This window comes from Kryptolebias marmoratus, linkage group LG1 (assembly GCF_001649575.2).
Source record: "Kryptolebias marmoratus isolate JLee-2015 linkage group LG1, ASM164957v2, whole genome shotgun sequence".
NCBI classification, from domain to species: Eukaryota; Metazoa; Chordata; class Actinopteri; order Cyprinodontiformes; family Rivulidae; genus Kryptolebias; species Kryptolebias marmoratus.
In genome coordinates, this window is record NC_051430.1 from 9,616,701 (window position 1) to 9,634,624 (window position 17,924).

The 17,924-nt window shown below is 40.6% G+C and overlaps 2 protein-coding genes across 13 annotated transcripts in view; one reads left to right on the plus strand and one right to left on the minus strand.

The window, feature by feature from the left end:
• Positions 1 to 8,096, minus strand: part of arvcfb (ARVCF delta catenin family member b) — a 233,709-nt gene extending 225,613 nt beyond the window's left edge. For 4 of the 10 annotated variants that reach the window (XM_017414612.3, XM_017414611.3, XM_017414614.3 and 1 more), the window contains exon 1: positions 7,775 to 8,095. The gene's annotated coding sequence lies outside the window, so the exon portion shown is untranslated. Of the gene's footprint in view, positions 1 to 7,681 lie in introns of all 10 variants that reach the window. The other 6 variants (XM_017414607.3, XM_017414609.3, XM_017414605.3 and 3 more) reach the window with 4 other exon arrangements.
• A 447-nt stretch (positions 8,097 to 8,543) lies between these two features.
• tango2 (transport and golgi organization 2 homolog (Drosophila)) overlaps positions 8,544 to 17,924 on the plus strand; it is a 19,262-nt gene continuing 9,881 nt past the window's right edge. The window contains exons 1-3 of one of the 3 annotated variants that reach the window (XM_017414714.3): positions 8,544 to 8,682; positions 9,454 to 9,574; positions 17,254 to 17,342. In XM_017414714.3, the coding sequence (XP_017270203.1) occupies positions 9,519 to 9,574; positions 17,254 to 17,342 (145 nt within the window). In that variant the 5' untranslated portion in view covers positions 8,544 to 8,682; positions 9,454 to 9,518. Of the gene's footprint in view, positions 8,879 to 9,453; positions 9,575 to 17,253; positions 17,343 to 17,924 lie in introns of all 3 variants that reach the window. The other 2 variants (XM_017414713.3, XM_017414712.3) reach the window with 2 other exon arrangements.

The window sequence follows — 17,924 nt, forward strand, 5'->3', positions numbered from 1 at the left end:
TTTTTTTGTTTTTTTTGCCCTGCATTTCACCACTGACCTTCACTGTTTACATGGGAGCAATGAAGTCAGCAGAATCAAGCGAAGATGCAATAACGAGATCGCCAAAACAGCTGCTCCCCATTCTACAGCTGATGGAAAGGATTTCAAAAATAAATGCCAGCAACCATATAGAGTTCTAGTATCACATCAGTGATTTATAGTTAAAGAAGTCCATAGAAAAAGCAACAACAGGGTGCCTGCCGTGTACACGCAGTAACACCAGAAAAGACATAATATTACACTGTACTGCTTTCCAAATGGTAGGAGTTGGTAGAGAATCTCCCTCCATATGCTGCAGAGAAATAGATGTAAAAGAAAATTGTGCTCTCTAATCAAGTTCTTTCAGCACTTTTCTGTGAGGCAATTATTTCCCCCCAAAGTAGACAAATTTGTACGTACCACTGAGGCGCTTTATTCCCACTTTGGAGCAGGAAACCATTTGATAATGTGCCAACTCCACTTCACACTTTCAAGCTCCAACACAAACATCAAATTGCAACAAAGCCATAAAACTGTCACCTCGAAAACCGTTAGCAAATGAAGATTTCCAATTATGAAACAAGAGAGAGAAAGAGAGAGAGATCAGAAACCTAAAAAACTAAAACCACTGACATATTGTATAAGCTGACCAAATATGGCATCAATACATACAGCAAAAAAAAAAAAAAAAAAAAATTCTCATTGCTGAGCCACTCTTAGGCAAAGAACTAGCCTTTCAGTTCCAGTCCTCTAAATATTGTCGTTGTCAGTCAATCACTGCAGCACATTCCCATTCAAACAGGGTCAACGTCTCTCATGAGCTGCGAATAGATTACTGTGCAGGGGATGATTTTGGTAATAATTCCAAATCAAGAAGATAGGATAACTGAAATGTAATTTATCTAAATGTGCACAAGGTTTTGGGCAATTTCCATGCGATTTCCTAACTTTAATTAACACAATGTTTATAACAATAATATTAAAGTGAGTTTTTAGGGAATACTTGTTTAACTTTGAATGTATAGTCACGATGCTGTGCCGAAATACTTGCAAATGAGATGCGTTACAAAATATTGGCTCTAATTGGTGAATACATATAGGACTAATCTATCTGTCCATCCGTCCATACATCCATATATACATTTGGTGTGTCTTCTGCTGCTTATTAGAGATCAGGTCACAGTGGCAACAGCTTAAGCAGAGATCCCTAGACCTCCCTCTCCCCAGTTACAGAGGGACTCCAAGGTGTTGCCTGGCCAGCTGTGAGGTACAATTTTTCCAGTGAGTCCTGGGTCTGTCCCAAGGTCTCCTCTCGATGGCACGTGTCTGAAACACCTCTCTGGGAAAGTGTCCGAAAAGCATCCTTAGAAGATGCCCTTGACCACCTCAAGTGATGCATTGATTGTTACAGCGCCTACATCACTGCAGATGCCATCATCTCAGTTCTACCTTCACTCAAGAACAAGCTACTTGGACCTTCACTTGGGTCCATCTTGGACTTTGTGCTCAACCCTTTTCCAGTAGAGGACCATGTCCTCAGACGCAAGCCTTATCTCACTAACATTCCCAAAGCCCAAGACAAGCCTAAACATATTAATGTAACTAAATCTTAACAGACTTTGAGGGGATGTACATAATGTAGTCATGCTAAAGTGTTTGAACAGAAATATTGGTAGTTTTTTTCTTAATGTTGTGCAGTATATTGTGCCTCTGTTATATTGGGCCGATCTGTGCTCGTCTGTTTACACTGCTCAAGGCAGCTCCAGTGATTACAATTAAGCAGCTCTTATCCCTGGACATAATCAAGGCACAGCAGAATGTAGAGGGTGGAGCTAATCCTTCTGTGGCACTCAGACCCATAGTCTGGGGAGGGGAGCAGAGAGGCATGGGGCAGAGTGTGGACATGGTTCCGGTTTGGCCTGCATCTCAGTCAAGAACAAACTGATAGATGCCCAATTACAACCCACTCAGCAGGAATGTTCAGTTTGGATTCGTGTTTGAAGGGTCTGCGTGTGGGTTTGGGCGCGTGAACTCGGAGATGCAAAGCCATTTCCATCCACCCAGAATGAAGGGAGAGCGGGGTATGAAGGAGGAGCAGGTTTGGAGGTGTGGGGAAATACGGAAGAGGAATTCAATCAGAGCTGTCCCTTAATACGGAGGCTGACACGGGGAGTGCACGAAGAAAAAAAGGGGAGTGGATTATCAGCGAGTCTGCATGTTCCAGAGCTCAGGCTGGTTGATATTCTAATAACAACGCCGACAGAGGTCCTAACAACTGGGCAGGAGGGGATGATGCCGAGAAAATCTGATTTAAAACCAATTTTAATGCAAGCGTCATAATGTGTTTGGTGGAGGAGGGCTGGCTGCGCTGACCCTGTGCTTTAAGGACACGACAACACACAGACAAAACCATAATCCCACTGAGAATATGATGTATAATAATAGCAACAGAGCGTGGCTTAACAGTACTCTCGCCAGCATTAACAAAGATGTGCTGGAGTTAACAAAGGCACAACAAACTTCAATTAATAATAGGACGTTTGACTTGACAAACCATCTATTATTAATATATGTTTGTAGAAATCAGTTTTGGGCTGTACAGTAAAACTCACGTGCTCAAATGAATCACCTAAATGTAATCTAAAAAAAATGCTATAAAAAGCATGTTTAGAAGAAAGTAACAACGCAGTTTGACATCCAACAAGGACAAACCTGCTCTGCAAATGCGTCATTGCTTCAGTTTGTTGCTCACATAAGAAAAGCCAGGCTGTCCGGTCCTGTCGTGGAGGTGGTTTTGGTCTCAGTGGGTACACTGTCTTCAGTTACAGTTTTGGCTTTCTGAAAAATCTAATCAATCAATTTATTCTAATAAATTAAAAGACATGGCATTCTCTCAGGGAATGCATATCACCGTCGTTTCAAACTAAGATCATCTTATGATAAGAAGGGACAGAGTTACAGCTGTTTTGCTCAAACCTTGTCAATGATATGAACAATCTCATCCAACTTTGTGAAATCTCATGTGATGTGTTAGATCGGGGAGTGCTGTATGTCGTAGGAATGATGCTCAGCTACTACTACATCATGTTTTAGCGAATTATTGGAAATTTTGACTGCGTTATAGCCATTTATGCGTTTGCTGAGGTTGATTAGCTGCGGCGGCCATCTTAAATTTTAGGGACTACGCAAGTTAATCGGTTTTAAATGTGCATCCAATGATTCTTTTCTGAGAGTTTTATTCAAATCTGCCCACTTGTTCATGAGATGATTTGCTAACAGACAGACTGGCTCGATGCCAACAGTTAACACTAAAGTTTTAGGCATAGATGGTGTGCTATGTGTTGAGCTCAGGGCATGCGTTGCAAATGACTCTCAGCTACTGCCACACCACATTTTTGCTCAATATTTATAAAATCATCTGAGTTGAAGCCTTTTTTCTGTTTCCAAAAGGTCTGTTGGATGTGGTGCCCATCTCGAATTGCGGTGACTCTAGAAGGTAATGAATGGTAGACGTTCACCCAACGATCCCTTTCTGAGAGTTTCAATAAAATCCGTCCAGTGGTGCGTGAGATGTTTAGCTAAAACAGGAGACAAACATACACGCAGACATGAGCAGTAACATTATCGCCCTTACAGAATCATTTCACCTGAGGCAAGTTTATACATCCGACTCCAGCACAAATCTGCATTCACACCGTGCCGACTCTATCCAGACAAAGACGTGAGCTATGGCCTTCGCAGGGCGAGCGACGAGGAGCAGGTGCCAAGTCAACGGAGGTGGCCAGCGGACAGGAGAGTGGGAAGGCCGGGGAGGTTGGAGGTGAATGCTAATTGCTTACAGAGCAGGAGGCAGAGCGCTGCAGGTGTTTGTCCCACAAAGAACCATTCACACTGAGCCGGACCTGGCTTTTACCCCCCCCCCTACATCACCGCCCTCTACCGTGCATTGCTTCAGTCAGGGAAAAAAATAAAAAATAAAACAAAAAGAAGCAAAAGAAGAAAAATCCACGCAGCTCAGGCTCTATGTATACACAGCAAACCCACAGCCTGTATACGTCTAATTGAACGATTTATTTTCACTAAGATAGTTTTACTTATATTAGCTCTCGATGTGAATTAGTCCTAACGTACTGCATACATTGTTAAAACCCCTAAGTGCATCAGGCACTGAAGGACGTGAAGTTTATCATTTCTCCACAAACACAATGCAATCAATAGAACAGTGCAGCTGCTCTGTAATAACCATTCAGTAATGAAATGCTACCCTGGCCATAAAACTATACTGAGATGAGTGTAGCGCTAAAGAGATTAACATAACATTACCTTCGACTGCAGAACATTTATGGGGATCTACGTTGGGATGATTATATTTAAAAGGCATTATTGTAGGCCCCGCACGCCAGGTGTGCACCATTTCTACGGACCACATGTCAAGCAAAGGGGCAGTTGCGACTTTCTTTTCTGCTCTATCCATCAAAAAACTACAAATGTTCCCACGACCATGTCCGTGTGTGCACTGAATCAACGTACTAGAACAAATAAGAATAAAAATCAGAATGACTCAGAGCTTGAAATGCAATTATCCTGACAAATGATTCCCTCAAAAAAAAGAGAAAAAAAGCCTCAAAACTTAATTTAAAGCTTAGTTTAAAAGGTCCATCAAAGGGTGAAACAAACATTAGGTGTACAGTCAGTAAACTGACTTTAAAGCATTTTTTTAGGGAAGTGAATATGCGCACACAGAGGCACCTTGAGTTATAGGACAAGCTCTTTTCTCTTAAATCTCATGAGTCACGACAGAGAGACAACGTGTGTGAGTATTTTACATCATTGCTCTATCATTTAAATTTATTTTAGAAATTTAGCTTTTTGTTTTAGCCTAACCAGGGGGCATTGTGTAGAGGTCTTATATCCACTCCAGCTGTCACAATAAGATGTAGAACAATCGGTTTATGATTGTTTTTGTGTTAGGTTTTTAGTTCCTTGTGTTCAGCTTTTCTCACTCGTCTGAACTTTAACAGTCAGGACACTTCTTCTTGGTTTTGATTATGTCAACATTTATTCTCCCGCTTTCTCCTCATTCACTGCCAGGTCCTTTCATATAATGCGTCTCCCTGCCTCAGTTCATACCAAGTTCAATAAATCTGGATATTTTCACCACGGCCTCTTGTGCCTTATCACCTTTATCTTTGTCCAGTTCACTGCAGTTCTCATGACAACGGTCCCTGTTCAATCAAGCTGGATTAAACTAAATAATCTACAACTTTAGCCACATCTCACTTAAACAGTCCTTTTTATTAAACCTTTAGGTTGTTGTCTTTTACTGAAATCACTTAAAGGTGATTTTAATCACAAACAGCTCTTAAAAACACAACAAACTTTCACAAGCTTCATTGTGCTGGCCTTAATTAGTATTTTTAACTTTAAAATATAAAAAAGCAAAGTAAACTTTTATCATAAGATGATTCATTTACTCCCATAAAGCCTACAGTATTTATGTCAACAGCATTAAAAAAAACCCTAAAGGCTGTCAAGGCTCTTGGTTTTGGTGTGCCACTCATCTAGATATCACTTTGAAAACTTTCTAGAGACGCCCCTGCATTAAGCATTTTTTTCTTCCCCTTGTTCATTTTTCTTTTGTGTACATAGACATTTGTGAAGTAGAAGCTGGTGCCCAATCAATAAAAACAACTAGAAGCCCTCAGAGAGCTCAAACCTCCACCAAGGCCACAGCGTGATTAAAAAAAAAAGTGCAATCCGGATCATAATCTGGATCACCACCTAAATGTAATCAATTGGTTTTTTGTAACAACTTCAACATTTCCTGAAGATTTCCTCCAAACCTGTTCATTAGTTTTTACCTGATCTTTGCTAACAGACAGACAAACAAACCAATGGACAAAACCAGAAACAGATCTTTCTTAGTGGAGGAAACAAATGGGTCACATGTAGGAGCAGAGAGGTTTTTAACACAGGGGTTACCTGTGACCTTTGACCTTTGACCCATGAGGTGTCCAGCTGTGGAGTTTAAAATTCCTATTATCCAGCTGCAGAGTTAGAGCATGAGCTCATCTGTGACCTTGACCTTTGACCAGATCACCACTGAAATTGAATCACGTCTTCCTTGTACCATGTTTGATGCTTCCGGAAAATTGGATGGATAGATGAATGGATGGAGATTATTTTAGTGTCAGATTGCTTTACTCAGAAACCATCACAAATAAAGTGTGAAACAAACAACAGGAGTGTTTTTTTTTAACATCAGTATTCATCTTTACTCATGTTGTTTACCTCAGGTTACTGAGCATTTCTCAATTTTCAGCACAGTCGTAGAGAGTCGGCTCATGCCGGCTCTGCAAATATTTTGTGTTCAAAACGATCTACTTCCTGACTGCAAATGAGCCAAAAATGTGTTCTGTTAAATTGCGAATGTATTAACATAGAAGCATCTGAGGAGGGGCCAAGCGTAGGAAAAGAATCAACACTCATTTTTGGTATGATCTACTAAATAATCAAGAAACAACTTCCTGACAGGAGTAAATAGGCACTGGAAATAATTCAACAATAATGCTTAAATTCACTCGTTGGAATGTTTTTCAAAAATACTCCAAAGTCTGATCAACTGATTTTCGATTTTACAAAATGTACATCTGCCCCGCGACCCGGAACAGAAAGAGCAGGTGAAGAAAGATGGATGGATGGATGGATGTATGTATGTATGGATGGATGGATGGATGGATGGATGGATGAATGGAAAAACTGTGCATCTACTGTTAAAGATTTATATTGTTCCACTCTTCACATCAGTCATCCAAAATGGCATCTGATTGCCTGCTATGCATATTGGTGGACATGCTTCACATCTGCAAATTCCAGTTATATTTTACATCTCATCATACACCATTTTAGAGCAAATTGGATTAAATTCCAACATGTCAAAACATAGAAAAAAAACAGACATAAATAACATTGTTTTGTAAGCTTCTTACTGCTCAATTTAGAGTCCCAGAGCTCGTGCATGGTGTGTTTTCAAATGCAACAAGCAGATGCAAACTGATTGCACATGCTCGCAGTTAATTGCTTTAATTGCATCTTGCCACATCCCGAGGCCATTAGAGGCTGGCGGGGTGTGAAAAAGGCTGACCAGGACCAATCAAGGTTTACTGACAACTTCATCAGGGGTCTCTGGGCAAATAGTTGTTTTAAAGCTTTTTGCTCATTCAACCGTTTACTCACACAGGGGGTGGAGTGGGGTGGTGGGGACGTGAGTACTACAGCAGTATTAACAAAACAACTCCATCAATCAGGCCGCGTGAAAGCGGCCCCTTCTCCAAATAAGGTCATTACAGGAGGGAAACCGGAAGCCTCTCCATGGTAACTCACTCACTAACAGGAGGGGCGAAAACAACGGGCTAGTAGAAGGATGATTGACAGCTCCGAGCGGCTCGCGCTCGCCACATCGTTCATTAGCAAAGACGGTCCGGAGCGACAAAAACAACAGATAACCCGTGTTACAAACGTGTTCAGTGGAGCGAAACACTCAAATGGTAAAGTGTGGTCCACAGAGCGGGTCTGCGCGTCACACAATAATACATTTTATCAGTTATTTTCTCCGAGAGCCGTTTTTTAACGTGGTTTCCATTCAATTTTCTGTCACACCCACCTCCTGCCGAGCAGTAGCACAAAGCTAAAACTTGGCACTCGAAGCCCCCCTTTAAAAGAGCGGCGTGCGGAGCCGAAGCTGTATTTGAGGTACCTCAGTGTCCTCTGGTCATCGCCGTCCTCGCAGACGGAGCGTGTCTCTGCCCTGTGAGGAGCGGTAGTCCGAGCCTCTCGGGTGAACGCCGTTGTTTTCGGACGCAACTTGGCCGCTACGGGGGGTCAGCCCGCGACTCTCCACGACCTTAGAAATGTCCGAATGCGCTTGCCGGCTTCGAGTTGACTCCTCGGTCGGGTGCCACATGCGAAAGCCGAACAAACTTCGCCGGTGTGAAAGTTGCTTTGGGAGCTGGTGTTGTTAATAGCCACGCAGCAGCCGCGACGTTGTGTTGAATGGGAAGCAGGGCAGCCTTTATCCCTCTTCATCAACCAAAGTGCTGGATGCTGTCGGTCACGGCAAGTGTCTCCGCCCCACCACCACTTACATTTACAATACAGCATTTTTTTAGTGGCATTTTTTTTGAAGACATGTTAACTATTCCTGTAAATAAATATATATATATATATATATATATATATATATATATATATATATATATATTTCACTTTATCTCAATCAGTGATTTAAAAAAAAAAATTATATTTGAATTAAACAGAACACGGTGTATCCTAATGAGTTTTTCCTCGGTAATAGTTAGCGTTTGTTCATTGTTTATTTTTGCCCCGTCGTTATTAATTTTCACCGTCATGTTATCGTATTTTTTTCACAACTTGTTCATAACGGCGGGCTTTTATTTTGAAGAACCGGAAGTTGTACCATTCCCATTTACGCATCTGACTTGGGATTTCCGTGGTTCGGTAGCCAATCGCGTCAAACCTTTGAGCCCTGTTGAACGTGCGCTCGGTTTATGCGTTCAGTGTGCCAATGTGGGCGGGGTTAATGGCAACTCAAAAATAAATCGCAGGCTCGTGAAGCGGGCGACACGAGCGAAAGGACAAATCGAGGTAACAGTTTGTAAGCGCTTCCTTTTAGTGACAACAACTAGAGTAAATGGGCGGTGAGTACAACTAGTAGGCTACTTTGCGGTAAATAGAGTATAAAACAGCTGGGAAACGCAGCCAAACAATAATACTGTGTATACTTCTGTGTCGCTAAGTTCGAGTAGCTAGCTAAACTTCGTTGGATTTTTCTCTGTCACTTGTAAGTATGCTATCGTGTCTGTAATGTTAGCTAGCATTTGGGGTGAGTTACTCAGGTTGAGTAGGGAAAGCAGGTTTGTTGTCACTACCGCATAATCGACTGATTATTCTAGGGTTACTTGTTCAGCTTTTAGCAGAACTCTAGAAAATAGTAGACTTCCACAAGATGCCATTATCTTGAATGATTTGATTCAACCTCCAGTGACCTATCCAGTAGTAGCAAGCAGGTAGGTCGTTACAGGTGATTAGTGGCCTGTTGAGCACATAATCATGGCGTTTTATATCTTGAATTAATGTGCAGTCAGGTTCCACTACAATTTGAAGTTTTTGGAGTGGAACCAGCGATGGTATGTGTGTAAATAATCTTTCAGAGTATTAGTCATATTTCAAGGCCAGGGTCACACAAACACATTTACACTGTTCATTTATATCTTACAGTCAAGTGTACACAAAAAACTGTGCTGTAAAAATTGTAAAATTTGTTTTTCTGCAATTTGTGCTCTTCCAAACCCCCTGTATTACACTTTTTAAACTCTAAACACAGATAATAACTTGTCTTTCCTTCTTGTGCCTTAGATATGGCCTATATTTGAAGGCAGATGTGGACCAAGACCACGCTGTAGTCTGTTTCCAGTACATCCATGTGTATTATCTTCTTTAAGTTTGACCCCAGGCCTGCATCCAAAAATGCCTACAGGTAAGGCAATCAACGCTTGGTTGAAAACAAGGGCACTTAGAAGCAAACTTGTTGGAAATGACTGAGAAAATTGTACAGATAATGAAACTAAAAGGAACACAGAGAGTAACAAATCTCTGGCATATCTGATAACGTTCATAAAATTATATTTTAGGGAGAACCATGAAAGCAATAAAGCTTAAGTCTCCCAATAAACAACCAAAGGTTAGACCATAGTTATATCTTTTAAAGGAAAGTAATCTTTTAATACAACTAAATGCTGTGGCACATTAATTAAAAGTACATTATAGACCTATTAGTAAATCCATAGTGTGCTTTTAAGAAAATCGTTCCTCTTGTCTCCGTGTACAGTTCTTAAACCAAACCAGAACATAACAGGCAGCCAGTAAAAGATGTTAAGTTTGTTTGAGTTGGAAAAATAACTTATTGTTACAGCCACCTCACTGGCAAGCGGTAATAATGTAATATTAGAGTTTTTAAGTTAAAGGGGTGCAAAGTATAGTTGATAGAAATTGTAAGCATTGAAAGATAATCACCTTTAAAAGAAGGCCTCCAAGATTTTTGGCACATTGAATACATGATTGGTCAAAGAAACCAAGCGCATTGTGAAATAGTCTGATGGAAGTTTTGAGAAAAAATTACAAAGACAGAAATTTTAGTCAGTTAAAGCTTGCAAAGAGGAAAAAAAATGTTGCAACATATGTCCTGTGCCAAAATATGGAGTTCAGAATGCAGACTTTGCAGGATATGTGATTTAATCACTCTGCGGTCTGAGCTTGGATGCAGTTGATTTGGGGAAACTTAACAAATAGGTAGCAGCTTTGAACATAAACAAGCAAGCATCCCTCAAAAAAAAAAAGAAGAGCAAAACGTGAAAACTTCATGTGCAGAATTGTAACAAAACTAAAAGATCTCAACATTCCCTCTTTGTTCCCACAAGTCAAAGAGCAAAGCCTCTCACAGAACTTCACACGTGCATTTAGTTGGATTAATCGTTTTGCTTTGGGGCATCCAGGTATTATTAGTCCATTTGAATGAGAGCCCTTCCTGTACAGGAAATCAATTGTCAAGTGGTTACCAGAAAAAACAGTGGAGCTTTGTTAAACTTTGCGAAAGAGTAAAAGTCATTGTGTAGTTCATCTCTATGAGCTCGTGTTTAGCTGCTGTTTGTTCTTGGAGTAAACGTGATTCTTGACATCCCTGCTACCAAACTCCAATAAAGGAGAGAGATTTATTTTTTTTAATTTTTTTGTGGGGCGGTACAGAACTGTGCTAGCAACCCATGTAGGATTAAAATATAGGAAGAGGACTGATATGTGCCATGATCACAGGGTCACAGAGAAGTCGAGGCAAGGATATGTACTGCAGGCATCCTCAAATTACAACACAACACTGGACACAGAGTTCGTAACAGAGTGATTTCAAAGCACTATCTATGATTTGGAAGAACAGGTTCTCAGTAAGTTTTGTTGTCACGTTATTGACTGTAATCGCACGATAATGTATGACAACCCAAACAATCAGTCATATCAAAAAAGAGAGGAGTTAGGTTATCACTTCAGCAGACTTGAACACATAAAAACACACCAGCAGAAGTGAGATGGGAGTTTATTAAGGACTTTGCAGTTATATGTGAAGATTAAGACATTCTACAATAAAAAATAAATAATTATGCTTTGCCAGAACACGATTAAAGACTCAGTCAAACTGAAAGTTGTTCAGTCATTATCAACAAAACAACACATAGGAGAGACTGCATCCTCCTCCTCATCTTCATCAGTGAGTCAAAAAAGACATAATTATAATATGATATGACATATAGTTTGGTTTTTAAGTTTATAGTTCTTTATTTTACAAAAGAAAAAACTCACCTAAATCTCACATGAGGTACTCCTATTAAAAAAAATAAAGACTGGAATGATTTCCATTTATAAATCATGTAGAGGCAGGTGTTTTTAGGCCCCTAATAAAGCTTTCAACATTTTAGGTGAAACACATGTGGTTACATCATAAAACATTGATGTCAGACAGATAAAAATGAAAAAGAAAAAAAAAACAGAATTTGGGAGGGAAAAAGACACGTAATAGATTTCATAGGTCTCTGTACTGCAGCTGAGGTGGCTGAGGTCAGGGCAGCGGGCATTGTGAAGCAGAACAACAAGAAACCCCCAGAATGAGCCCGTGTGCATCAAAAGACCAGGCAACTCAGTCTGACTGAGAATAAAAGCAGGGTTTTTTTGCTATTTTATACCTCAGAAGGAGACTTCTTTTGTAGGATGTGATGAGAACAAAACTACCATAATAATCAACCATATATCTGCCTTTTGTAGCGACTGTTGGGTTGAAATTAGCCTGTTTTATCTCTAATAACTGCTGCCTATTTTGCTTAGTAATAAACTCCACCATTCCCTGACTAGTATTCATCTTCATGTGTTTCATAGGATCCTTTAATTCTACGTGTGTGGCGCATTGTTTGACAGATTGGCAGATATAACTTTTTTTTTCTTCATATTGATCTGTTCAAATTAAAATCGCAGCAGCAATGCTTTAGCCTCTGTTTGCTCCGTCATTTCTAGACGAATTCTACACAAAGGCTCCCGTTGAGGCGATTATTCGTTTATGATTTAGACATTGTATTTCAGTGGATAAGTTGGAGATGTATCGTATTCTGAAAACCCAGACCAGCTAACGAAAACTTTGTCTAGAGCAGGGGAAGGCATCCCTGGTCCTCGAGGGCCACTGTCCTGCATGTTTCACTTGTTTCTCTGCTCCAACACACCTGATTTGAATCAACGGGTGATTAACAGGCTTCTGCAGAACATGAAGAGGTGATTTAACCACTGAATCAGGTGTGTTGGAGCAGAGAAACAAGTAAAACATGCAGGATAGTGGCCCTCGAGGACCAGGGTGCCCAGTCTGGTCCATTTAGGAACAAATTTCCAGAACTGTCGTCGTTCCCCCCCCCCTCTCCCGAGTTCATCCCTGACTCTTAACAATCCTGCCGTTTTCCCATTGTATATTCTGCAACATCCCAGAGTTCAGCTTGGAAAGCAAGACCCTATTTGTTGAGACGCGGGCTCTCCATCTAGCAGTAAATGGTGCCTTCTTCCAGTCGGCAGCAAAGATTGGTGTACTACAAAGCAGTCAGTGCGGGGTCATTGTGTAATGCGGAGACCCGGCTTATTATGATCCCCCAGAGGTCGAGAGCCAGCTCTGTGCCTGGCCGTAGTCCGTCTCTGTCCTTCCTCCTGCAGGTCTGACCCTGCCTAAGGAGAGCACAGCAGAGGTGGGTTATGGGTACTGACTTACACCTGGGGAAAGGTGAACTGTATTGTGTCCTAAATGCATTTGTTTGTTCTGGAAACATGGTTATTCATAGATTTATATATATATATATATATATATATATATATATATATATATATATATATATATATATATATATATATATATATATACAAAGCTAAAATTAAAGTTTTGTTAGGTGCAATTATTAAACGCTCATACTCCAGGGGGACAGGCATATATCTGTAGGAGTTAAATGGATTCACATTCAGCTCAAATGACTCTCTGATTACCCACATGTTGATGTAATTCCTGCAAATTATAAAAAAAATAAAGAACCCAGTTAATAAAATTAAATCCTGGACTCGTTTGAGGAATTAATGTGTAATTAGCAGTCAAGTGCTGTTAATTAAATGTTCTTGATTAACTGGTCATCAGCCAGCGTGAACATCTGTAAAAAAACAGAAGTTTGATCAGTTTTATCTGAAGCATTCAGGTGCGTGTTCTTGCACAACGCCAACTATAACACCAATAGTGTCAAAGAAGTAGTTTTTGCTTCCATTCATTTAGAGAAAAAAAACTATAGGATCGTTTCCAAGCTTTCTGAAATCCATAATTCTGTGTTGAGAAAGATTATTCACAAGTGGAAAACTTTCAACACCGTTGCCGATCATCCCAGCGAGTTCAGCCTGAGGTCAGATTGTTCAGTTCTTAAAGAAGTTTTAAAAAAACAAAAAAAAAAATCCAGAGCTACAGTCTGCGGGGTCTCATGACAGAGCAGTTTAGAAAGAGACTGAAGACGTTTATCTTTTAGAAGAGTTACCAGTGGAAACGCTCTTCTCTTAAAAAAGATTTGCAGCAGGGTGTAGGTTCAGAGTCGTATTTGAATGAACTGTCATGGCAAAAAAACAAAGCCCATTTTTCTGAGTGAGGGGGAGTGAAACTGTGAAACCCAGCTTGTGTATTTATTAGGAAAGGCCCATGAGAGGCCCATGTGCTCACCACCAGAGTTTGAGATGGCCTTAAAAAAAAATAAAAATTATATGCTTTGAAGAAATGATCACGATGTTTATCAGTAACAGTTGTGACGTCAAAGGAAGCGGCCATCATCAGAGGACCGATTTAAACCAGATAGCACGCAAATGGTTGTATCAGTGTAAGATCTCGGCCTCGGGCACCTCATCAGATCGTACCTTTCATGACACAAATCCCAGGTTAAAAAAAAAAACAATGTTCTTTTCGACAATCGAGACCAAAATCTACAAACGCAAACACCTCATACCAACTGTCAGGCACGGCAGTGGAGGAATGATGGTTCGAGCATGTTTGGCTGTTGCTGGACTTGGTGTTCACTCTGTTGTACCCTGATTGCTGATAGACTGCTCGGCTTGAAGACAAGTAAACACAAGCTGACACAAGCTCGAGAGAAGGAAAAGACTCGTTTTGGAGTGTAATCAACATTTATTAGCTACTGAGGATGAATCCTTCAGTCTTTGATGAACCTACATCCCTCTTCCTGTTGCACCCTCCTACACAATGAATGTTGATCTTAATCAACCTTGTCGTACACACTTCTTTGGGTTTACATGGCGCTGTCTTAATCATATCTAGTTTGTTTAAAGGAAAATTTGGATGTCCTCTAGATCAGAGGTGGGCAACCCTGGTCCTCGAGAGCCACTATCCTGCATGTTTTACTTGTTTCTCTGCTCCAACACACCTGATTCAGTGGTTAAATGACCTCTTCATGTTCTGCAGAAGCCTGTTAATCAACTATTGATTCAAATCAGTTGTGTTGGAGCAGAGAAGCAAGTAAAACATGCAGGATGGTGGCCCACGAGGACCAAGAATACATTGCACTTTGTTTGAAAATGAAATAATGCCATTATTAGCTAGCTGGTGCTCCATAGACAAAGTCACTTAGTTTCCTCTGTAATGACTGAAAATCTACAGTAAGTTTCCAAGGATTACACTATAACCCAGAATGCTTTTTGCTCTTTATCACACAAGTCAAACACAAGTCATCAAGGACTTACAAAAACAGCAAGGCATGTTTCATAGAAGTGCACAAGCTTTATTTGTTGAGTGGGGAAAGAAGAAGAAGAAGAAAAAAAAAAAAAAAATTCCTAGTTGGATGCTGGTTCGCTTTGATCCTTTTCTGCTTCTCGCCGTACCTCCCGCATGATACAGCTGGCTGATTGTCGCTGCGAATCGAGATGCTTGCATGGGATCTGCCCCGTAGGATCCGATGGCAGATGCTCCTCTCTGCGCGCCATCATTAGGGCTGGCTTTGTTTCCAGGAACAGTGGTGGCTCGCGCAGCGCCACGCAGAGAGGCTGTCATTAGCCTTTTGATACTCCGAAATTGAGCCTTATTACGACCGTTTGGGTTTTCTTTTGTTTGCGTTTTACAGGGGCTCTCATCTTGGAAAAATGAATGGTCACCGCAACAAAGCTCGGAAGGGACGCGCAGCGATTGAAGTCATTTCTTGCTTGTTTGCAGCAATATGTTATTTAAATCATATAAAGGTTAATTCTGTTGTAGTGGCAGATACAGAAAGAAACAAAATATAATTTACTGTTTAAAAAAAGTCATATGGTAGAGGTTACCTCTTCCTCCAGGCAAGAAAATAGTTTAATAAATGCAGGATGTTCTAAATGAGCTGGATTAAGTCGATGTGTGCTATGAGATTATAAAAAAACTCACAATGAAATGTAACATTTCCTCATCGCACTACTTACTGTGACCTGCCAGTTTCAGCTCGTAGGATCTAATGACCGGTGCTGCATTACACACAGGTCACAGCGCAGGCTCGCTGGCCGTGAACATAATGGCACGACTGCACTCCGACTTCCTCTGAGTGACGAAACGGGTCAAAGCGTAGCGCAGCGCTCAACTGCCAGGCAGACTGGGTCCATCCCATTCAGGGGGATTTGTTTCAAACCGAGTCACTCTGTTGTTCGGGCTGTTTCACGCTAGTTTTTGAGCAATACGTATTTGTGTTGTTGCTCCGTCGCAACCATAATTTGGGTTAAAGCAGCAGTAATTCACACGTTTAAAAAAAGATATAAGTGAGATGATTTGCCTGCAAATTGTGAGTTCACATTGCTTTAACTCCCTTCATATGTGGGTTCTATTTGACAATGAGACGCTCTCAGACAGCTGTGGTCATCTAAAAGGACTGGCATTTACAGGGTCATATACACACATAAGATCTTTAGTTTTCAGTTAAATAATAATATTTATTGCCCACCGCCTTGAACAGCAGGGGATCGTGTAATTGATCGTGTCTAGGTTTCTCCTTGGCTGTGTTTGTTAGCAAAAAACATCTCATGAACTGCTAAATGGATTTTAAAGGCAATCACACATAAAAAAGGTTATCCTTGAACTTTATGGACTAGTGCAGTTTGATAGATTTTACTTCAGTAGTTTTCCAGATGTATTAATATGCAATTCTGAAATGCAGGCATGCACTCAGTGTAAACAACGCACCTTTATCTGCATACTTTACGCAACAAATCTGAGCGTAATTGTCGGACTTCTCCATTCCAAACAGCTCTTACGTGGGCGTTACTACTGTTGATTTATTTTCAGTCACTTTTGCTGTTCCTGTAGGTAAATAAACGCACCTAGTAGTTGGCAGCCGGTCAGAAATTTTTAATTTAAGGAACACAATAACCATCGAAATGAGAAAAGTTAGTGTTTGGATTTTGTGTCTTACTTTATGAAGTCATTTTGAGCAGTATTAATGATATTGCAATCTGTAGCTTTCATGAAACTCTCAAAAAGTAATCATTGTACACATCTACAACTAATGTTTAGAGTCAACCTGATTCAAGATGGCTGCCGCAGCTAATCGACCTGGAGGAGACACACAAATGGCTATAGCTCAGTCATTTTTACAGATATTGAGCTCAGCTTTGACATCTTAGTAGCTGAGAGTCATCCCCAAAATATACTCCAAACCTACATTACTTCAAAGGAAACTACTTTCATTTAGATGTTTTTTTTTTGTGTGTGTGCAGATCTCTCAATCAGCTTTTTTTGTTTGGAGGTTTGACTTGATTTGGAAAACAAATTTCATATTAAAGACACGGTATAAAAACCTGTCCATCTACAGTCAGAGTGATAAAGGAGTTAGGAATAAAGATTTCGGGCAACTTTTATCGTGTTATTGTTACTTTTGTCTGTTTACTTTGAAACAAAATACTCATCAGGAAGATGGCGAACTTATTCGACATCTCGAGTAAGGCTTAAAGATTGCTTATCAGTCTCGCAACTCATTGATCCTATTGTCAGATGTCTAAATCCTGGGCAAACGAAGACTTGGATATAAACCGTGTACTGTAAGAAATGATTGCCTAAGTAAATGTAACCAAACCACTTCATCTCCTCAGGCTAATTTTGGCTGCTAATAGAGATGAGTTTTACAACAGACCGTCCAAGGTCGCAGATTTCTGGGGGACCAGCAATGACATCCTCAGTGGTAAGTTGCTTTGTTCACTACTTCTCCTCCCCACTCACCATTTGCCCATCATCTGACCGCACCTGTGCTTATTAGCAATCAAGTAGGGCTAAGTTGCGGCTTCAGAAGACGTGCGATGCAGTTCAGCTCCCCTAAGGTTTCCAACTGCAGGGGTTCAAAGATGACGAGCTTATTGGAGCTTTTGGAGCCGTGTTTGACTGCCTTCAAGATTCAAGGTTAAATGGGTTTTCATAATCAAGAAAAATCTGTCTCTTTCTCCTCCGAATCCAGTCCTCGTCTAATCTGTCACACAACATCCCCACCCACAGTAAACTAAACCATATTTAATTTATGGGCACCCAGTTTACATTATAGCCAAGCAGAGGAAATCAATCATTTCTTGTTGTTGCTGTTGTTTTTTTACCTTTTTTCTTTCTGCTGGAGAAGGAAACACGGACATAGCCCTGGTTGTTCATCAGTCTCCTCTCGCCTCTGTAATAGAGGGGTCAGGACTCCACTAGTGGGTCTATAATTGATGGCTGTTTTTATGCGATGTGACAGGAATAAATGGCCCTGCCTTATCTGTAGGGCTGACGCGAGGGG